We start from the raw sequence: 24,272 nt of genomic DNA, 5'->3' as shown, positions 1-24,272 counted from the left end.
GTTTGCGTCACAGCTAAGGTAATCCTTGCCTCTACTATGTCATTATCAGACTGAACACAACAAGAAATCAGATGCTTAGGATTAAGATTTTTGAGAAGTATAACGCTGCTTTTTGCAGCCCTATTTTTTGAGTAGTATTACTTCAAATACTTCAGATTTTAGACTTAACAAAGCAGTACCAATTTAAAACAGCAACTTTCCTTACTGAATTTCCTTTCATCTTCTCAAAAACCAATTCCTTCCACTGTTAATGCTATTTAGTTTTGAATAGAATTGTTCAAATATTATTGGTTCGTACCATCTGTTTGACTTTTTCTCAAGTACACTAGATTAGCTGCATCTAGTTTTTTTGGCTCTTTCAAACTGAAATATAGAACATAATTATATAAAAGTAGGGAAAATCTAACCATAAAGCCATAAAAATTGAAAGGATGATTTATGGTGTGGTGTTTCAGCATTATCTCATTTTGTTAAATTACCTACTTTTCATTAGAATAGTGTTCCTTTATCTTTGTGCCTAACTACAACATTCACGCTTTCCTTGTATGCACTTAGAGGCTATTCAGCATCCTAAGGAACTCTAATTAAACTCAATGTGGCATCAAATGCCTACAGGAAGTCTCAGGGACATATAACTGTCCTTTTGTAAGACATACAATAAATACTTTGAAAGCCATTTAAGCTACTGAACAAATTAGAGTAGTGGAGGGATAGAGGGAAGAAGTAAAATCTAAACACACTAAAGATTGCTGGTTATATCAGGGATGTCCAACAGCTGCAGTAGCTGCTTGCCAAAAGCCCAAGGGCCATTACTACTTTGAATATCAATTTACATATATCCTTAAAGGGAATAACAAGTGTCTTACTTTGCTTGCAACTTCATTGGTAGTTTAACACAAACTGTTTTTCTGAGCTGCTAAAACCTGAGCACCAGCTGCTGATCTGGAATTTGCTGGAAGAGGGCGTGTTGGGGTCACATATTTACAAAGAGCTGTAAACTAGCTCTTTGCCATGCATTGCACAGCTCACGATTGCACCTTACAGCTAGCCTGATATGACAGCCTAGGCTTTTTGGCTACCAAAAACCTAGACACTGCTCTGCAGAGTAGGAAGAAGGCTCTCTCAATACACAGGCTGTGAGTGAACTCTCACCCACAGAAAACATCAATTCCCTTAAATAGTCATATAAAAGCTTAAGGTCTAAATTTTGAAAAAAAGTATTCTTTGGAAATAAAGTGTTTGTGTTGTTGGGTGTAGTGCATGCTTGTAGCTCTACATATAATGAATTACATTCAGTACAATGCTTGATCTAACCCATTTTAAAGTATCTTGAAAGTATTGCTAGTAACAAGTGCTTCCTATATTTAACCCTGACTTAGCTTAACTGTAAGAAATTTAACTAAATACTACTTCTACCTAAGGTATTTAGAAACCTTGCCCAACTACAGATCAAGTCCTGAAGGTTGCTTTTTTATCTTTGCCACAAATCTCTCTCAGTAAAGCAGTGCATTACACTTAAATTTACACAAGGGCATTTCACTTACACAACAGCAAAAAGAAGGTAAAACTTTCATGAAATTAATTTTTAATCACCTGTGCATATGCTTGGCTTTTTGTTTTTTGAGGGGATCTGAACAACATGGCTTAGTCAGCATAATGGATTGAAACAAACTATTATCCCTTTTTCTCCCTACATATTTCCTGTAAGTTCTTCCCTTCCTCAGAAATGAAAAACACCCACCACTTGTAATAGTTTCCCTAGATAACAACTTGCAGGAATACAGACACTTGTGTCTACTCCAAGAGGATATGTATATTAATTTAAATACAAATGTGGCTTTTAAAATTCATCAACCTTGTAAGCACATTTAATTTCTACTTCTATCACTAAATAATATAAAATGCATGAGATTGTTCATCATTTATTTCCTTGTGATTAGAAAACATTTAAGCAGAAGATTAAAACTGAAGAAACAACACCATGTGGGAAGAAGCTGTCATCTGGTGTGTGCAAAGCAACCCAAAACAGTATTTCCACTGCTCTTTAACTCTGCCTTTAGTTATGCATGTTCTGGGGTTAAAAATGAGGGAGAAAAAAGATTTTTTTGAAACACATGAGTAGCATTAAGGTAAAAAATTCAGGTTTTATTACACGGTATACTGTCAGCTTCCTCTGAGTACACCCTACATATCTGAGCAGAAGACAGTATAAATTTTTGTTATATGTTAATTTGTGATGTCATAAACTTCTGAGCCTTTCTAGACTGTATCCTATATAACTAGAGGAAAAATTGAAAAATTGCAGTCTAAAATAGATAAGAGAAAAAATTTACTGCAACCTTGGTTTTACTTCTGTCCTTCCTCCAAATTTCCTGTCTTGGCCTGAAGGACTGTCAAAGGACATTTAAAATGATGAAGTCAAAAGCAGATCTGAGATTGTGGATCAAAATCCCCTGAAAGGAGCCCCAAACCCACAGGAGGGTGAAATACAGCCTCCCCCTCAGACTTGAGAGAAGAAAAGGAAACTGACACAGAGGGGCTAGGAGGGAATTGCAGCATGTTTCAGCCAGATCCCCAAATTGGATTGTCAGGGAGTCAGGAAATCTGCCAAGACAAACACATGCTGTTTAATGTAGACCAGCCCAAGATAATCTGTGCCTCAGTTCCTCGCTCATAAAACAGGATAACATTCCATGCTTTATGGGGAGAAGAACGTACCCAAAACATTTTGAAATAATCTGATCCCATAGCAGAGGAAGGCAAAAAATTCCCAAGATCCACCATCTCTATTTGATGTACAAAACATGGAGAGACAAAGGTTAAACAACTTGCTGCAATCACACACAGCGACAAGAGTAGAGTCAGAAATTAAATCCAGACTTCTGAAATTACAGTCCAGTGTTTTAATCACAAAATTCTTTTTTTTCCCTTGATTAAAACAGGAAATGAAAACACAAGTATGAGCTTATTCTGTAACTTCAACATATTACCACAAGCTTCTTAAAAAAACATACATAGTTCAAACATGGTTGTCTCAGTCACATGAATATTTTGATGAAACAAAAGGCATGCATGTCATCCTGGAGGAAGCATATCATCAAACACCTGGTTCTTATGGGCCTGAATAAACACTTTAAATTCTGAAACAACCTTGCATTGTTTTAAAATACCATCTGTTTATGTGAATTTTAAGATAATCATGTATCATTTACAAGATTAACAATGTTCTGTGCGAACCTAAACTATGTTGAGACCAAGGAAATTTGCCATAACATCTCAGGAAAGGAGGAAGACACAAGTGGTGCTGCTATTTGACAGTAAGGAAAGCATTCTTTCTTTTTAGTGTGATGTTAGATACCTTTGGTTTGCCAGAGACATTCAGTTTACAAAAACTATTTTCCCCCTCAGCTACTGTGTTTTACCTGGAAGACCCCAGTCAAGGGCAGGGAAGTGCCTGAGGGTGAAGTGGTCTGTTGATCCACTGCTTTCTACCTTCTTTCCCAAGACTTTAAATTCTCTTTTCCATCTTGTAATTACATGAAGGTTCATCATATGATGAAAATGAATTTGTTTATATCATAAAGATACATGTGTGCCCCTCACATGAGAAACTTTCCTTTGGGGTCCCAGGAAAGATGTGCTTTGGGATATGCAGACCATGGAGATCATAATGATCAGGGGCCCAGCCTCCTCCCTGAAGTTTTAGCACAGCCACATTTGTAGTTTTTAGACATTCTGTTTTCTACTGTTTGAAAGAACTGGTTACTTCCTAGCTGCAATTGCTTTTCTAAATGGAAAATTCTCTACATCCCTTTTCTTCAATTGGCTGAATCTTAAAAAACTTACTGTGGTCCCAAACTACTTTAAAGTCAGGCATAAGAACATGCAAATTCATTCTGAATAATTAATACCTCAAAAATTCCTTCACAAAGGGATGATTGTTTCTGTCTGGTGGCAGTGTTTCTTCTCACCTATTTCTCCTAAGCATCCAGCATATAGGCATGAAAGGCTGCAAATCCATAACTGATCTTAGCTAGAGTTCAATAAAACAGGGACTTCTGAAAGTTTCTTGGAAAGCCCAGTTCCTCTGCACAGGGCTTTGGAAGGAATTGTTCAGCTCCTGGCATACTGAGCAGATTTCGGAAAGGTCGCGTAGGGAAAAGCGCAGCAGTGACAGCAGAGATGTTTCCCATGCACTTGGCAAGGACTGAGCTTAGGGGCATTTCTTTTTGCCTGCATTCTGTGCCTTCTTCACTTCACAAAGGCCTCATCAGACTTTCCAGAAGCCCTTAAGAGCCAACAAACTGAATATTCAAACATTAGATATCTTCTATCCCAAGCTTCCTTCAAGGTGGGACTACTATTGTTAAACTAATGCTTCAAAACAAGCCTTTACCCCATGGGTAAAAGTTAATCTAACATTCAATTAGAAAGAAAAAATATATTACACTAGAGAATATGAAGTCTTTTAGAATGATGTTATCTTCTAAGAGCAATACTTCTAGAAGGAAAGAAAACTGTTTCTGCCCTCCTGTTCCTATACTACAAGATATTAATGCCCATTATTTTGCCTTCATGTCATGGTACAAAAGCCATTTTCCAGTATTTGTTAAACATTTATTTTATATTTATACCCTTGTACCTTCCTGAACAAATAGGATGTCGCACTTTTGAGAGGCAAAACTGAAAATATTAACAATGCAAAAGGTAAAAGCATAATGCAGTAAGAGAAAGGATTGTTAAAGGGTTGTACTTTAATAAAACAACCCTGTAGTAGTACACTCCTCTGGACAGCAAAGGCTAATCAGAAACTTTTTTTTTACCATGTTTTGATTTTATTTCCTTTGTAAATAAATCTGTACTATGTATTACTATTTTTTGATAATTTCATATTTTCAATAAATAGGATAGATTGTAATTCTGCCTTTTTACAGAAAAATTTCTATAAATTTTTACACATATGGATCTTGATAGAAAACAAACAAATCTCCAAATAATCCACAGCAATTCAAGACTATGTATTTGTTGAAAGTTTTTATATTTAAATTTTTATGAAAACATCTCAACTTCATTACCTGAAGGTTAGGATGCTTTTTTGCACTGGCAAGTCTGACTGCATAACACACATTTTCTCTCTGTCAATCTTTAATTGCCAATTAATTCTAGGAATCCACAGCATGGACTGCAAAAAAGTTGCTAGATGGTATCTACATAGGTAATGTTTCTTATCCCTTAATATTCACTAGGTATAATTTTAAACCAAGTTACAATGGTTTTGTTTCAGGTTTCCAGTGAAGCATGTGTTTTTTTAAGCACTAATACCAGCAGCAATATCTCTCACGTGGCTCAGTGCGAGGCTGTACTGTGCAGAGAGTGAATGGAAAGAGTCCTTTGTTCCATGAGAGCTCCTGCCAAGCAGTTAGGTATTCCTTTGCCTTTTTCCACACTTCCTCTTTCCTGGCTTACAAAATGACCGGCATGATTTTATACAAAATATTCATTTGTGAAAAAAATCATGATCTGTTTCTGAAAAGAAAATAATTATACCACCAAAACATGGCATTTTATTTGAAGAACTGATTTTTTTAAAGAAATTGAAACAGAAGTAAGCATGCAATGAGGCAAAGATCTCTAATCCCTGAAAGCTCCTGGGCCTCATATGATAAGACCCTCATGACTTCTCACTAGACCTTTGACCTGACCTCATTTTTCTGAAGTTTCAGTTTCTCTCCAATCTAGTGGATATTAAAAAGAAAATATTATACCAGCAGTGTACTCTTCAATTCACCTTTTAATGGCAGGTCCAGAACAATGATGGCACCCTACTGCTTCCAGTACCAACAGTACAAGACGCATTGTGAAGTGTCATTAGCCAAATAACAGGATTTCAAAATATTTTTTTCCCTAGATATTTCTTTATTTTAACTCAGTGTTCCAAATCAGCACAGCTTGCATAGTACAGCACTAAAAACTAGGAATAACCAGGATGAGGGATGTCTTGGGAACCCTAATTTACTTCTACTTGAGGAAGTTGCATGCACAGTAATTCTTTTTGTCACTATATCAGTTGAAATGTTCTATTTATGTTCATATTTGTGAAATAATTACAAGTTCATTCTCAGTATATGAGAATGACTTGGAAAATACTAGGGAAGCCAAAAGAAATAAAATTAATTATTTGCTCTATAGCAAAAGCAACTCAATGTAAAACTTGGTTCTCAGGTTTATTGGTCTGACATGCCAGAAAAGAAAGGCCAAGAAAAATGTACCCCATTAAGCAAGAAGAACAAACTGGTGGTGACTGATAGGGAGAAAGATGAGGTACTCAGTGAGTTCCTTGCCTCAGTCTTCAGCGGCAGTCACCCTTTCCACTCAAGTCACTGATCCCTTGTGTGGGTATGGGGCAGTGAAGTGTGTCCCACTAAGTGAAGAGCAGGTTTGGGATCATTTGTTGAATCTGATTAGTCTCAGGTCTGTGGGACCTGATGAGATACATTCCAGAGTCCTGAGGGAACTGGCTGATGTTGTTGCCAAGACAATCTCATCACATTTGAAAAGTCATAGAGGTCAGGAAAACTCCCTGGTGACTGAAAAGAGGAAATATCACTCCCATTTTTATGAGGAGGAGAAAGAAAGACCTGAGGAACTACTGATCGGTGAGCCTCACTTCTGTGCCTGGAAAAATCATGAAGCAGATCCCCCTAGAAGTTATGCCATGGTATATAAAAGAGAAGAAACTGACCCAAGGCAGCCAGCACAGCTTCATTTTACTAAGGGCAAATTGTACCTGATCAAAGGATGGCATTTTGTGGCGGAGTGACAGCAACAGTCAATAAGAGAAGACAACAGATATCATCTATCTAGACTTCTTGATACCATCTCGCATGACATCATTATCTGCAAATTGGAGAAATGTGGATTTGGACTATTCAGAGGGTAGGGAACTGTCTGGAAGGATGAAGCCAGAAAGTTGTGGTCAACTTTCTCTGGGGACTGGTTCCTTCCAATATCTTCATCAATGACACAGACAGTGCGATCAAGAGCACCCTCAGCAAGTTTGAAACAGCACAAAGCTGACAAGTGTCACTGGGACAACAGATGGACAAACTTGAGAAATAGGTCAATGAAGTTCTATGAGTTTATGTGCCAAATGCTGCACCAGGTTGGGGAAATCCCAGACATGAACACAGACTAGGAGATCAAGTCACTAAGACAACCCTTTGAAGAAGGACTTGGGGGTTTCTTGTGGATGAAAAGCTGGGCATGACCCAAGAATGTGAGCTCTCAGCCCAGAAGGACACTTTTATCCTGGGCTGCATCAAAAGCAGCACATCTAGCAGGGTGAAGGAGGGGATTCTACCACTCTATATGGCCCTCATGAGACCCCATCTGGAATCCTAGGTCCAGCTCTGGGGTCCTCATTACAAGAAATATATGGATCTCTTAGACTGGGTCCAGAGGAGACCATGAAGATGATCAGAGGGCTGGAGCATCTCTCTGTGAAGACAGGCTGAGAGACCTGGGGTTGCTAAACCTGGAGAAAGAGAAGGTTCTGGGGAGATCTTACTGCAGCATTAAAAGGATGTAGGGGGGGGGGTTATACTGGTGTATGGTACAGGACTAGTGGCAATGGGATTCAGCTGGAAAATGGCAGGTTTAGATTAGATTCTAAAACATAAATTCTTTACTCTGAGGGTGGTGAAGAGCTGGAACAGGTTGACCTGCGACACTACGGACACTTCCCTCTGGGAAGTGTTCAATGCCAGGCTGGATGGGACTTGGAACAACCTGATAAAGTGAAAGATGTCCCTGCCCATGGCAGAAGGGTTGGAACTATGTGATTGCAAGGTCCCTTCCAAGTCAGACCATTCTATGATTCTCTTTTCATCTTTTTAACAAATCAGCAAGAGACCCCAGGTGTCTTGCAGAAATCACCAAATAACCACTCAGGTCAAAATGGCAATAGCAAACAGAGGTTTTGCCTAGCTACTCAGTGACAGGATTCTAGTCTTGTTTAACTCTTCAAGTTACAGTAATACAACGTGAGTAAATTTGCAACCACAGCAACCTAAGCATTTTACCCATTCATTTTTAACCATTCTTCTAGCCCATACTTGCCCTGTAAACAATTACTATTCAACACGACTTTGTGGTAATTTGCTTGTTCAAAACATGAAATAAGCAAGCAGAAGTTGCTCAAGAATAGTCAGTCAAATCAAAATCCATTGTAATATAATGCTACCTCTATCTAAAAAAGTCTCATCCATTCTGTGAGTTTTTGACCAATTTAGATACTTTTAGCAGGAACACTGTGGTTGCAGGCAGCACTTGCTGAGTTCATGAACTGAATTCTGACAGAACAAAAGTAGTCAGTGTACATTAAGAAATTTTCCAAAGAGTACTTACTGAAGATTGTGATTAGGGCTGTTTGTTGGACCTGCAAACATAAAACAAACAAGTTTAGCTCAAAGACAATATCATAAAAAAAGTCAATAGCACTCTAAAGGAAATTGTCTCTTTAAGGAAGGTTTATCTCAAGAGCCAAACAAAACCCCCTGCATTCCTCAACGTAATTATATATTGCTATTTTCAAAGCCACAAATAAAAATCATATGAATTTACTGTCTGCTCCAGCAGCAACTTGAATGGACTCAGTTTTTTCATAAAATATTTCTCACCATAAAAAAACCAGGCAGTTAGATGAGGTGCTAATTTAACACATCACTTATCTTTCAATAAGCCCCAACTGAGCCTTACTATCAGAATTTAGGATGTGGCAAGGGGATGACCAGCTTTTGTGACAGCAGGAGCAAGGTTCAACACTCAGCACTTCAATACTCAATCACTACAAACTAAACTGTAGAATTCATTATTTACATTACAAAATTAGAACAAAAATTAGAAAAATGCATCTAGAAATTTTTCTCCCATTGTTCCAAAGACAGGCTAAATAAAATGTTGGCTTCCAGATTGGAAGCCTTCAAAATGTAGCATAAGCACTTTTTGAAAGGTGTGGTGTATGTTCACATGTGAAAGGACAGAATTTGAGGCCACACTTCACACAGCAGTATAGAAATTATATTCACAAGTATGGGCCCAAACTATGAATATCACAGAGAAAACCACTTCTCATTCTTCTCATCAGTTTTTGGGGTTTTTTTACAGACTGAGTTCAGCAGGAGAGTAAAAACTCCAGGCAATGAAATGTTACCTTTTTGTACTTTTTACTGGCACTTCTTTAATTCTTTTTCTTCGCTGTGTATTTACAGACCTCTACATCTGTATTTACTTTCTTTTATTACCACTAAAGAGGTATCAAGTTAAACTGAGAAGTTCTGTGCTGGGAGAGAGGCCTCAGGCACTGACTTTATTTTCTTTTGTGCTGAGAATTTTTCTTAAAACATTAAATTCATTTCTCATTATACTATGGTTAAAACTAATACCTAGTCTATAAAGCAGTCTGAGTAGTCATAAAAGCCAGGAACTCACCAAGCCTGACAAACAAAACTCCTGTTGCAGTTATTGTCTTCATCCCATTTGAAGCCACGCACTGGTAGTATCCTGTGTCTGTGGTATCCAGATCCTGGATTCTCAGACGTGAACCATAATCTGTTTTTCTGATGATGATCCGTCTTGGCTCCTGAACCACTGGAGCGTCATTTTTCAGCCATCTGACATTCGGAGATGGATTTCCTGCTACCTTGCAGTGGAGGATTGCTGTTTGCCCCTGGACTACAGTGATGTTGTTTACTGGTTCCAAGAAGGTCAGGAAATAACCTAAGAGGATAAAAGGTCATAAAAGGTCAAACTTTACCTGGGTTGAGGTAAAAGTCTGCTCAAAGGTACTTTTCTAAGAGAGAACCTTGGAAACAATTTTAGTTTTCTTTCAAGCTCAAAAAAATGCAGTTGGCTGTCCTAAGAGCACCATAGCATCACACTCCAATTTGTGTTTCATTGCTGACTTTATGTTTGTGTGCAGGTAGGTATTCAAAGGTCAGTGATGAATTGATACTATTACACTCCAACTGCCTATTTGGACACCTATTCTGAAGCAGTAGTGACTTTATCTACATCTGGCATGTTAAAATACTAACATTTTAGCATATATCTAGTGCTGTTCTGTTCTAACAGCAAAATACACCCTTGTTCCATAAAAGAATAATCCCAGTTGTAACCACATTGGGATATTATTGTGATTTTACCACATAATCTTCTTACTTTATAACAGATTTGTCTCAAACAGAACTACAACTGGAAATGTTACTTTTAGATATTAATTTGACTTGTTAGTTACTTAACAAAATCTTAAAATTAGACTGATTAGGACAGGCTTATATTACAGTGAGTTTCAAAGATAATGCACCTTGCATTCAATTTAAAGAAATAATGTCTCAATTGCAAAAGTAATCTGTGATCCAGAGGGGACCCATAAGTTAATTATAGTCTGCCAGTTTTTACATTAAGCCATTTTACATTACATTACAAAAAATATATGGTCAAGGAAATGTCTGTATGGGTAGTGTGTAATAACGTTTTGTAGTTATTTTGTAAGTGAAAACTAAGCCCTAATTAGTGGTTTCTTGAAAGCAAAGGCCGTGTCAAGAAGGCTGTATAGGTGATCTCTAGGGATGACAAAATAAGAAAGAATTTATGGAAGAATACTGTCAAAACCTGACAATCAAATCTTTTGTAGGTTTTATTTATAAATTTAATTTGGTGTTATGAGCCCTGCAACTGATACACTGAAAGTTTGACAACATGCACTTCCACTGAAACAGCATTGTTATATTACCTTACAAAACAGGTAAGAAAAGTAGCTAGTTGTTATGCTCATATGTTTGTTCCAGTGAATTTAGATCTTCTAGACATAAAGCATCAGGAACTAAAATTAAATTACATTTTTATGGCAGCCAGATCCAAATATCAAATAACTTTGATGGATGCCCACATGTGGACATTATTTTGCAGTTTAATTAAGAAATAGTTATTACTGTACATGAATCCAACAACAGTAAATAAATGGTCTACACTGGCAATCTAATTGCTGACATACCTTAAGAAAATTGATGCTCTGGTTTGATTTATATTTGACAGGAGCATGAAAATCAGTTCCTCTATAATAGCTAAGTATAGCATTGGAGAAGGGAGCAGTAGACACATCTGAATATAATAAATGTACAAAACAAGATATTGCTGGAAAACTTTTCCTATGTATTACATTGCTCTCTACCACTGCCTTTCAAAAGAAAACTTGTTATAATGAATAATATGAAAATACAATGTAGGCAAGTGCAAATTTAGTAAGTCAATAAAGAGAAAATTAAATAAACACAAGTATATAAAATCTGCACATAATATTGAAAATCTAGAGGAAAATTAATTTATCCTTTTTTGTAATAAAATAATAAATTATTTTTATGTAATTTTGTATTACTTGTCCCTATTTTTAACTTAAAATCTTTAGCAGACTTCAAAACATTCTGACAGAACACAAACAATATTGATGTTTGAATAATTTATATAAACAGGAGAAAAAGTATATTAATGCTTTCAGTGATGTCACACTACAACAATGTAATTTTTTATGGTTTCATAGCTGAAAAAATTAAAGTGCTATGATGACATTCTGGCAAGGAAAACAAAACCAGTAAATTTACTTCTTGATTAAAACTTCTATTTAAGCCACATTTTACATGCATAAGCATTTCTAGCAGCATGAAAGAAAGCATGGTCAGCCCTACTAAGAATCAGAAAGGGATTTTCGATGGCTATTTCGCTCATAGCTTGTTATTTAGAGAATTATTTCACCACTTTCTCATAACCTGTGAGTAGTTTATTCTCATTGAGATACTGGGCTGCATCCATAGGGGCACTGCCTGGCAGAGACAGAGATACCACAACCCCTATCTACTCAGGCCACACACAGAGTATTATGTCCAGTTCTGATCCCCAAAATTCAAAAATAACACAGAAAGACAGGAGAGGATTCAAAAGAGGGCTACCAGTATCATCAAAGGGCTAGACAATCTGTCCTGTGAGGAAAGACTTGAAGTAGTTAAGTCTATTCTCCCTGGAGAAGAGAAAGGCCAGGGGGACATCATCACAGTTTTTCAGAACCTTAAAGGCACCTACAGAAAGATCGGAGACACTCGTACAAGCTGCTACATGGAGAAGATTGAAGGGTAATATGTGTAAGTAGCCAGGAAATGTTTCATTTCAATGAATAAACACTTTTTTTTTTTGCAGTGAGAGCAGTCATTCACTGAAAAAGGAACTCCTAGAGATGTGATAGAGTTCTCATCATTGGAGGTTTTTAAGATGTGATTGGACAAAGTATTAGATCATTTTGTCTTCTTCCCCAGAAAAGTTTGATTGCATCATCTTTTGAGATGCTTCCCAAGCTGAAATGTTCTGTAGTTCTGTGGGTCTATAATCTAGCAGTCATGGGGACAGATTAAATCTGCTCATATGAGGGAAGCAAAAGAGACTGTTTTAAGACCTTTTTTGAGAATAAGCTGGGTCTCTTCCACCATGGAGTCAGCACAGATGTACATTTGTCTGGCTCAGAGATGCTTCTGATACCCAAGAAATAAAGAAGCAGAGAAGATCTGTCTAACAGATGAGGCCAATTCAAGCCTGTGTAAGATGACAGACAGGGATTGTGGTTTGTCTGGCTCTTTAGTATAGTTTTAGCTCTTCACATGCAAGTACATGAAAGTACATTGTTCTTGTGGCATTGGTTAGCTTATACCTTGCTCAAACCCTTACCACTATTTCACTTTCTCAGATTTCAAAATCAGCTGGGTAGAGTCTTTTTTTGGGGGGGATACTCATGGATATTACATTCAAATATATTTGGATGAAAACAGATAGTAAATTTACTCATTATGACTTATTACCTCAGGATAAAATCCATGTTAGAACCTCCTGTTTTACTAATTAAAACAGAGCTACTGTAGGAACATCTATTAAGCCATCCAAAATATTTCATATGAATCTGTGAATCTGATTCTAATAATAACTATAACAAAACTATTACCGTGGAAAACAATCCCAAAGATTTATGGGTTAATTCAGACCCAGTGCAATTACACAGACTTCACCTGAAGTCAGCATCACTGCATCTGTTTCCTGCAGGTCAGAATTCAGCTTTAGTCCATCCTTACACCTGCCAATTTTACTGCAGTATTTTCTGCAATGTTTTATATTACCTTTTTTATTGCAAACCAAGTAATAAATATTTTAACCTATTGAACTTTGAAGTATTTGTGTTTTCCAGGGTTCTCCAGAGCAGCCTAAGAGCTCAGGGCCTATTCTCTGCCTCTGTCCACCCTGAGCTGCACAGTTTCCCTTTTCTGGTTTCATTTCCTCCTTGAGAAATGATGTTTATGTACTCGCTGATTCTGAAGTATTTGTATGACAGAGCGGGCACCCATTTGTTAAGCTGCTCTGTTATTTGGTGTCCACTTTAGATAACCCATAATTGCAATTCTTTCAAACAAAGTGGAAAATTTGACCAACCATGTTCTAAAGAATGTTTTCTTTATTTAATTTCTGTGGTGATAATCAGCAGTTACTTTTTTGGTAATGTACGTTACACCACAAACACAGTGTAGATGCCATTTTGATGGAATGCTTTGGAGGAAAAAAAAAAATTTCCCAGGATAAATTAGGACCTCTACAATGTACAAAGCAACTTTTTTTTTCCCAATATAGCTCTTCTTCTGTCATAGTAAATATTAATTTGGACAGGTACAAATAAAAATGAAATGTGAAAATGCCAGAACTTGTATTTAATTTGTGTCCTGTACTTTTTGTTAAGCATCAGTCAGGCACAATTTTTTTAAAACTGGAACAGAATCTGTTTTAATACTGACATAATTTTGAAACAGAGAATAAATACTCCCTATAAAATATTTTGTGCCTGTTATACATTGCCAAACTTGTAAATATCCTATTGTAAATGTCATATTAGAAAAAATTATGTTTTATTGGGGAGACAGATGACAAAGAGAATTTTTTTTAGAATGCAAGTATAATGTCCAGGAATTTCCTGTGTTGTGAAATTAATATTGTTATATACTGGTTTTTATACTCTCGCTTGTTTTCAAGGGTCATTGAAATGAAGGAAAATGCTTCCTTTGCCTTCAGTGATCTTTGGCATGGTTCAAGTATGTCAAAAGGAAAATCTATCTGGTAGATATTTCTGCATTTGCTGTAGGCAACAATGCTGTAAATTAGATTTCTCTTTCATTATGGTTTCTACAACCAATACTAGTATTTATTTTGCTTGAACAGATTAAAAACTGTTCTGTCAAGAAGCTATGAGAGGACAATGAAACTGAATCTATATATTATGTTTTGCTATCATATTCTATGTACTCTATGAATAACATGGCTTAGGGAAATGATTGACATGAATTCCAGCAAAACTCTTTCATATTTGGAAAACCTTTGTTAAGTTGCCAGAACTTCATATTTTTAAATGGAATAATTTTGATATAAATATATCAAACAGAATCCCACAGCAGATCAACATTAAGATGACAGGTCTATTATTCATGTTTTGGCAAGAATATAAAAATAAGCTTTTCCAGTGTGTGTCAAATCATTGTCAAGATATGCACAAGAATAGATACTAAACTAAAAACCTAGGGTGCAACTACCACTAAGACCTCACATGCATATTGTATTTCTTAGTTTTATTTACATTATTCTGGCACTTACAGGTCCAAGTTATTGGCTCAAACCATATGTGTTATTCTTGGCATAAACACAGTATAAAATGATTGCTCTGCTTTTGTTATTTTTAGATCTTAGCTGTGATTTTTAAGTTCATTCTAAAAAAATGTTTTAAATCTCCTTAGTTGCTTTAGATCATGTAAATTCTGGCTTAATTGTTTTCAATTCAAGTTTTAATTCCTGTTCATTTTTTTATTGCTTTTACTATTCTTTTTCTATATGATTTAAAAAATAATTTTGCATTCATAATTTTAAAATTAGCTTCAATATTGCAACCATGAATACTACTTAGTAAACTTTTTTAAACTCTTTTTATCTTTGAACTTCCAAAGCATTTATAAATATTGAAGTCTGAGGATTACAGCATCATCCTCACTTTCCAAAAGCAGAAAGTAGAGCCAGGGGAGTCTAAGTGATTTGACAGTTTACACATGGTCTAAGTGTGAGTATCTATGATACTACACTGAGATTCACATCTTTCTGTATTCCTGAGATAATGATACTCTGAGATAATCATCCACTTGGGCTCCTATCCAAGTTGATTCACCTTTCTTCCTGTGCTGCACAAGATACACAAACACTGAATATCCAGTTTTTAAGAAAAATAAAGAAAAATTTGATTCATAAATTTCTAGATACCTGAAGATACAATAATCTTTTCAGACCAAGTAGTAATAATTGCATATATGTTTCATCACTTGTTAGAATACTTATTTCTCCATAATACATATATATTTACATAAATAACTTCATGCAACAGTCAAAAAACTCATGAAGCCATCAGTGTGATGTTACAGAACAAATCACAGCTTACAAGAGTCTCAGCATGAGATACTCAGAATTTAAAATCAGCTGTTTCTGAAAAAAAGGAAAATACTTTATTTTCTGCGTAACTGCACAAATTTAGAATATTTTCAGATCCATGGAATAAAAAAATTCCAATGTTCAAAACCCTGATGGAGATATGTATATTGTGATTAGTGGGATATTTTCCTCTAAGTTATCTAGTTTTTTCTTTTTTTAATGCCTTCGTAGCTTTTCTTCATTTTTTTCTTCAAATAATCTCCTTTTCTTAGATATAAATAAAAGAGAATAATATTTCTTACCACAACTCTTTCAAATAGCAAATTTCTGCCCTGGAATTTTAGTCTAATATAGTTTTATATCCAACACAAAAGGGTTTGGGGACAATATTTTGAGTAATTAAACTAATGATATTTCCACCATAAGCAAAGTCACATTTTCCCACAATAAGACATATTTTTTCACCTAGGATGCATACTTCAGCTTATGGAATACTGAGGAAGACTCCACTGCTCGAAAATTTACTGTGTTATGAGCACAGTACTAAGCATAAAGTGTTCATAAAACTGACAGGTAATCTATAAAGAATATCCAAGAGATGAAGAGTTTCCTAGGCTGAACTGAACACTGTAATAAGAGAAAATGCATGTGAAAGTTGCTGAAATTCAAATAATGTCTTTCTAGAGGTGTGGACAACAATACTGCTGTAAGTACATGAGTTTAGGGGACATGAATCACACCATAATAATAGAGGGTGGGAGTGCAGTATGAGGTGATTCCTCCACAGGTAAATCCGAACTCCAAATAAACTGAGAAACATCATCCTACTATGGCAGGTAGATCGAAGCCTAAGATTCATGATTTCTTGCACAGAACATTTTCCTAAATAAAAAACAGTCTCCTCAATTTTTCACCCTCTTTTTTATTTAATCCCAATCGTAGATGAGTGATTTACAATTTGAGCCAGCTTAGAAAATGGAAGGGATGTTGGCAGGTCTCCCAAAATACACATGAGTAGTTAAGGAAACTACACTATTATATACTGCCACATAATATTTCCAGATGAAGTGGTACCTTTACAGCCTAATTTAATCCAATTTGCATCTCATCCTTCATCCTATTTTTTTTTAATCTCAATGTACAAAAATCCATCCAGAAACATGTAAAACAAGTTGATTTGGTTCACAATCTCTTGAAAAGTCCTTAGGAACAAGGAATGAACAACTTCCAATCCAGGAATGAAGCAGAATTAGCCTTGAAACACTGTCACAATGTGCACATTGTCCTCTCCTCTGAAATCAGTGGGTTTTTAAAACACAGTGAGAGTATGTTAGAGCATTTGTGCAAAACAAGACACCAAGTGAGGCTTATTTGAAACTAAGATTGGGGAAGCTATCATCTTTGCAAAGACTGACTGGGTTGAGAGGAGAATTGTGCTGGAACGTTTTATTTTTATTCCAAAGCAGACCTAAGTTCTTCTACTACTGAGCAAATGCTCACTGCTCTGCACTGGTTTTCAGTGAAACATTTCTCAGAGACAGTGCACCTTAGCCATTCAGGTGCTCATTTGAAGCAGACAAGGGAAAATAAATTCTCCTCAAAGGCCTAGCCATCAACTTCTCAGCAACAATCAGAAGGCTAGCTTCGGTTTTGCCTTTGGAGACAGAATCATTTCTCAGGACTTCTGGAAGATTCTAGAGGAGAGGATGACGAATACACTTGGTACTTCTAAAGTGGCTTTTAATTTGGGTGTTAATAAAGTCATTTTAAAAATGGGACCTTAGAAGCAAATCAGAATAACTAAAGATTTCTGAAGGAAAGGTTGATGCGATGGAAGGGCTGAACAACTGCTTCTAATGGTCTCAACAGTATGCCCAAACTCTGAAGTAGAACTGTCCAGTAGTTTTTGTAACAAAACCTGAAACAAAACCCGATACATTATTATGGCACAGAAACACGTGGGCTAACATTCCAACTAGTTTTGATTGTAGAGAGTTTTGTACCCAAAGGAAAAAAAAAAAAAAAAAGGGAGCAAAATGAGGCCATTTCCAAACCAGCCATGCTGGAAACTAACTAATTTTATATCAGTAGATAATTTAAGAACATAGGGCTCTCTTTCTTCCCTTTTTTTTTTTTCTTTTTTGTTTTGTTTTTTTTTTCTGAAGGAAATAAACAATTCTTATGGTGTAGAAATGCTTGAGACGTGATTAATTACTTCCTCAGACAGGTATTGCCTGTGGCTCTGCAAAAGAAGGAAATAACTGAAACTCCTTTTTCAGCAAGAATTTAACCAAGCACTGTCATATAAAAAAACAAAAAACAAAAAACAACCAAACCCTTTTTTATGTCCATAGCCTTAAAAGCTCAGACATAACAATAGAGAAAAGTGGGTCCAACTTGAAAGGCAAACAATCCTATTAGATGCTCTTAAAAATTAAACATGGCCCTTTTTAATCAAAAGCAGTGTGTACTTCAGTGTGAATAAAACAACTGGTAGTAATACAGTGCTACTGACAGGAATGACTACTATTTTACTAATTTATTGCCAGAATAGATGGCAAATTCTAAACTTCTAAAATATTTCAGCAGTTTCAGAAAGTGGCAAAGAGTTGAGAAATGGAGCATACCAGGACTTCTTTCCAAACAAGAGTGACTTAGTCCCATGCCCATTATCAGTAGCAAAATGGTTACATATATGCACAAAAGTACATCTTTTTATAATGACTCATGGACAAAATTTAAAGGAAGATTCCAAAAAACCCCCTCCTTATATGCACAGTTAGGGTAAGAAATCTAACTAGTACTCAGGAGAACTATAAGGATGAGATACCATTGGATATCTATGAGAAGAAAGACTATATTCCAAAGTACCCTCAAAATTCATGTTCCTCTGAAACAAACTACAAGAACATCTGTCAATACCACAGAGCTTGAAAGACTTTAACATGTGTTCATTAATGCAGCTGACATTATTATCTGACTCCTTTCCTTAGCAAAAGAGTTGACATTACTACAGCAATGCATCCATGAAAAGATAAATTCAGTACACAATTGAGAATATGGTTCTTCAGGTAGAATACTGAAAATGTCCTGCTTTAGAGAGTTACACCAAATTGCAATTGGAAGCACAATTTGAGTAAACGTGCATATTCAAATCCAAGAATAGCATTTGGATCTATAGTTTGAAGTGGTAAAGTGTCATAAAAGTTATGTTAACTAATAAATAACTAGAAATTCTGATACTACAGTCAGTTTAAAAACCCAAAGCACTAATGCTCAGAGCTACTTAAAAAGTAAGTATTCTTGTGTTGTTGTGGGTAAACTAAAGACACCAATAGTTAACATTTACTTAGAGATGCTAGCTGTGGCACTGCACAAAATTAAATCAACTTCATGGCAACAATGTGAAATAAAATGTGCTAGGAAGGTAATAATAGCACTCTGTGTTTTTGGATCAAACATCTAACCCCTCCATGCAGTGGGACTCAATGTGCTTCAAAATTCATTTTTATAGACTCCTTTTCCCTTGTTACCCTGTTTGGAATCAGAAGTGCTAATCCACCAAAGGAAGTTTGTCTTCCTTACAGACTTGTATTAATTGACAAATATGGGGAACATACCACAACAGGATTTTGCTGTTTCTTTCTGAAGAATGTTTATATTTAAGCAGAGTGATGAAATTACAACTCATTTTACCTTTAGGTGTTGGAATTGGTCTCTCAAGTCCATCCACGTGACCTAAGGGGTCATTTGAATCTGGAATTTCCATTTCACCTGCAATGAAAAAAAGATTTTGTTGAATTGAGGTGGTAAGCTAATCTTTCTGTTGCACAGCATTTTAACAGTGAGTTCAGCAAATTCTCTCAGTCCATATTCTGCCTCCAGAGTAGCACATGGAAAACACAGCACACAGGAAACACATATCAACAAAGTCGGGATTTATCCATTGCGGATTAGAAAATGCTGCAATAACTACTTTGTGGATTCTTGGTGTTTGGCAAAATAGCAAGAATTAAAAACTACATTCCAGCTCTTAGCAGATTCAAATTCACACATTTTTACAAAGAATGCAAACATTTCCTGGAAGCAATGCTGGCTTAGCAAATTAAGTAATGCCTGAGTTTTACTGACAATCTTAGTTACAAAATTATATAAACTTGCTTTTAAACTTCCATTATGGTAATTAAAACTCTATCTCCAGAGGTCAGACTGATCATGGCTACTGACTTTCTTATCCTATTCTCAGCCTCATCCCCAAAGGATAACTTTAGAAATGAAACTATAGTAACGGTTTTCCAAAGATTTCAAAGTATGAGGAAATGGATAGATGTTTTCTGTATGTGATCCTTATTTTGTGTCTAATATATCAGCACAAGCTAGCACACTTCAGACAGTACCTTGAAGTTCCTTTGCATTTTCAAGTCTTGCAAAACTCCCATCATTATAAATCAGAAGCTGATCTGTTTGCTCTCCCTTTTAAAAATATTAGGTAAGGAACAGATCTGAACTTCTAAGTCTCTAACTAAAACCATTTCTAAAATGACACCTCCTATTTTTTATATTTTCTAATTGATATTCAGTCATCCAAATTCCTTAAATCATTAGCATATCATCAAGATAGGTAAATCTAAGGTCATCAAGGTCTAAAGTGAAAGATCTGGGATTTATTGTAGATCTCTTGGAGATGCTCATGGTATTGTTTTGGGTGAAATTAAGCTAGAGAAAAGACTCTCCCTTTTTCTTTTGTCCCCATTATCCTTTCTTCAAACTACAATACCACTCTGAATGCAAGTAAAATACAAGTAACCTCATCCCTATCTTTTGGTTTAATACTATAATTTCAACTTTAAAACAGTTGTTTCGATTTCTTCAGTAATCTCATGGGATTCACAACAGAAAAAGACATTACAAGTTCAGATAAATGAGCACAGAAATGTTTCCCTCTCTCATCTCTGCTCTCCAGACCCATATCTCTTAATTTTTTTAAGTTTTTCAAAACAAAGGTGGAAAGATATAAAAGCATTTGCTGTTTTGAAAAAAATCCAATAATAGTTCTATATGGTTCAGTCTTTTAATTGATATGCTTCTGTCATCTGGAAAAAACATTAATCTTCATATATGCTTAACCAGAGAACAATTACAAACCATAGATGCCACGTATCATAAAAATCTCCAGAACTAAGCAAAGTTAAAATTAAAATCCTTTGCATACTTTGCAAATAATAAATGCAAATCAGATCTGTCACTTAAACTTGCTTTTATGAAAGAACCATGTATGTTTTCTGTAATCTGAAAAATTCCACTTCAATCACATTTATGACAAATTCCAATCTTTAATCCTAAAGTTTCTCTACTACAACTTAAAACACTAAAAAGTTATCATCAATTTGAAAAATTAAGTTTTAACACTATAAAGACAACCAGCAAGTCACTATAACAAAATAAAATCTTTCTGTCTCTCACTAAATAGAATCTTAAAATTCTGAATTCAAGAGCTTAAAGGAAAGAGCTGTGTATTCCTCTTGAGTATTATTTTCAGTGCTTTCTGATTTTGCATTAATAACATAGTATGTTTTTCCTGCTAGGAGTGTTTACTTCAACAGCTAACAATTTTTGTCTTTTTTTTTTTCCAGTTTTCCTCATTATAGTACCCATGCACTCTGATAATGTCCCATTAGCAACTCTCTGTGGTCTTATTCAGTTTGAAGACGCCTACACAACTATGTTCCTGTCTACTCCTGATTTCAACTCCCTTTTCCACTTCATTTAATCAATATTTCCATAATCCCATTTTGCTTTTTCTTTCCTATTTTCGGTATGTCTTCCTAGAAGAATATTCACATGCTGTTCCCCTCCCTGAAGGGGAAAAAAAGCCATTTAGTAATTTAAGGTGCCCAGCTTTCACTATCAGTTCTCATCAGTAAAATACTAGAACTAGGAAAAACATTATTGTTCATTAAACTGGTTTTAGACATCACAAAGATGACACCTTTCTCTCACCAGAGAGTCACACCTTTTTTATATCTATAACAATTACAGCACTATCACACTAAGAAAAGAGGTAAACTTGCAAAACACAAAACTGGAAGAACAGCAGCAATACATTATACAGTTGCTATTAAAAACTGGTAAGAAAAGAAATGCTCAGTAATTGAATCTTACATGTGATCTTACCAACTCACTCTGGCATTTTGTGCTGTGGAGGCTCTCTCACTTCAAAAAGGGTACAGAAGAATTGGAAGAGTTTCAGAGAAGTGAGAATATTTACTCATTGACAGGTTTTGTACTGCTGCTAGGATTTGTCACTCTGAGAAGGAGATAGCTTTAGCTCAATGACCCTAAAGCACTATGGAGTCATGACAGTCAAAAGAGTGGATGGACTCTCTTGGTAAAAACGGCAGTGTTAGAAAAAATAGTGACAATCAATTTCAAAACAGATAAAACAAGGAAAAAATTTCTCATAAGAGATGTAATTAGATTGAGTGCAAAGCTCACATGACTCACAGGTGAGACTGGAGAAGTTCAATGAGACCCATCTCACAGGAGTCCTGTGTGGGTATGGAAGTCCCTGAGTTAAAAACTGCTAGAAGCTGGGTAAATACCCAGCACAGAGTAGTACCCTGTATTTAGACCTCTTCTTACACTCTTACTTCACCATTTCCCTTTTTGCTGCCATCAGAACCAAGACACACCACTGCACAGATCTCTCATCTGCTCCTGTATGATTATTCTCACACTTTTCACTAGCATATGTTCTCTCCACAGACATTAAGTGTATCACATTCTGTTTCTGAAGACGCACTTCTTTAATTTACATTTGCAGTGGGAGTGAGAGGTAGAAGAGATCATGAGTGCCCTGATCTCCTCACACATTGCATGACCAGACAAGACTTTAACAGAACCAGAACTCAGCCTGAATACCAATAGCCAATATGAGACAATGTATGTTCCAGATGTGCCACATGGCAAACACTAAGGAATACCTTATTAATCCTCTTTTCAGGGAACACACAGTCAAGTAAAATGGAGATGCTGTAAACAGTAACTCTTTTAAACTGCTCACCCACACAAAAATGATCTCTTAACTTTTCAAGGCAGTAAAGCAAGACATTTCAATTTATGGAAAATCCCACTACAAAAGAAAAGGCATATTTAAAATCAATATTTTTTTATGTAAAAAATACATTCAGTTCCTTTGATTTACATAGCAAACTGTAGCAAGGAAACAGATGACACAGAAAATTATTGTCCCACTTTTATATAAATAATTACCACTTATTTTTTAAATTTTGCTTCTCCTGGAAATATGGGGGCGACATTATCACTGACAAGATCCAACAGAGGTAGGCCCACTGCTTGATTTTATGCACCAATGACCAACAAAATACAGAAGCAAACATCCAGTGTTATTGAGACAGGAAGGCTTTTTTCACACTTTTGAAAACTAAGTTGCCCAGCTGATCACAGAATCAACTCATAGGGCATACACCACTCACCATAAAAGAGCTGACTTTTTTTCTTCTGAAATGGTTATGACTTCGCATATCATTCAATACTTGAGAGGTAAGTGCAATAAACAGATCCCAAAATGCTCATGGCCATAAGCAGACATCAAAACAACACATTAATCTTCATCAAATAGCCAGGGATCACAAGGACGGGGTTACCATAATTGATACCAGGAACAAACCAAGGCCTCAGCCTCACACAGAAAGAGAAAAACAGTACTCAGGTATTTTCAACCAGATTGGGCCTGACTGATTTAGAGCAGTTAAGGGCTGGCTGATGCAATACCATGCAATGTTACTAACTGTCTTTCATTATCTGCAGAGCAGAGATGAGATCTTAAAAGATGAGAAATTGCACAAACATTTCCTATTATTTAACAGAAAGGGTAAAAAAAAGGAGTGCCAGAGAATTATAGAGCTATCAGCTTAACTTCAATTCCTGGAAAAATAATGGAACAAAGAAGTTATTTTTAAGCATTTACGATAAAGCAGAGAGATTAGTAACAACTAAAATAGAAGCCAACATTGACTCGACTGACACTGATTGGAATCGCACGTTAAGTCAACAATCACAAGGTACTGCAAACAAGACACTTCACACAGAACACATAAAATGCAGTAATCTTCCCCATTTACTCAAAAGTAGTAAGGCCCTAGACTACTTTCTCCAATTTTCTGTATTCCAATTCAAGATGGATGAGAGTAAACTAAAGTACAACGACCAGCACCATGAACATAGTCTACAAAACGTGATTAAGGAAATCAAAAACATAATGTTTACTACACCTGCTTGGTCTGAAAAAGATTAGCTGCAGACTGAGAATGAGCATTCTTCAAACACAGAAGTCTCAGTGGATGAAATTTTCCACTGTGGCAGATTTGGCAAGTCTAATTCATATGGTACTGCACAGGTAATAGAGACTTCTTCTCCCAGGTGAAATAGGATTTCCTAAGATCTTTTCCAATCTTGTGATTCTATGAATGAACCATCCCTCTACCATTCTATTTTAAATCCCAAAGTCTACAAATAAATCTTTCAACACTAAAAATTGTACAGCTCTACAATTAGTGGAACTGCAGATTTTTGTTCCAACATTTCTTCCACTCATCAATAATCCTGTTTCTGTAGCTGAAACTATTTTCAGATTTAAACATCAATATGCAAACTTAGCTTCCTGCAGCTGTAATCTTTTACTTGGGTTCTAACTTTCTTCCAAT

The 24,272-nt window shown here is 35.9% G+C and overlaps 1 protein-coding gene across 2 annotated transcripts in view; it reads right to left on the bottom strand.

The window, feature by feature from the left end:
• The window catches only part of ROR2 (receptor tyrosine kinase like orphan receptor 2), a 318,074-nt gene that overhangs the window by 25,122 nt on the left and 268,680 nt on the right, over positions 1–24,272 (bottom strand). For both annotated transcript variants that reach the window (XM_079331146.1, XM_079331145.1), the window contains 3 exons: positions 19,243–19,320; positions 9,490–9,777; positions 8,407–8,437 (listed from right to left, as the gene is read on the bottom strand). In XM_079331146.1, coding sequence (XP_079187272.1) covers positions 8,407–8,437; positions 9,490–9,777; positions 19,243–19,320 — 397 coding nt within the window. The remainder of the gene's footprint in view (positions 1–8,406; positions 8,438–9,489; positions 9,778–19,242; positions 19,321–24,272) is intronic.

The sequence above is a fragment of the Erithacus rubecula genome (assembly GCF_903797595.1).
Source record: "Erithacus rubecula genome assembly, contig: SUPER_Z_unloc_2, whole genome shotgun sequence".
Taxonomy (NCBI): Eukaryota; Metazoa; Chordata; class Aves; order Passeriformes; family Muscicapidae; genus Erithacus; species Erithacus rubecula.
This window is presented reverse-complemented; position numbering and strand designations above follow the sequence as displayed.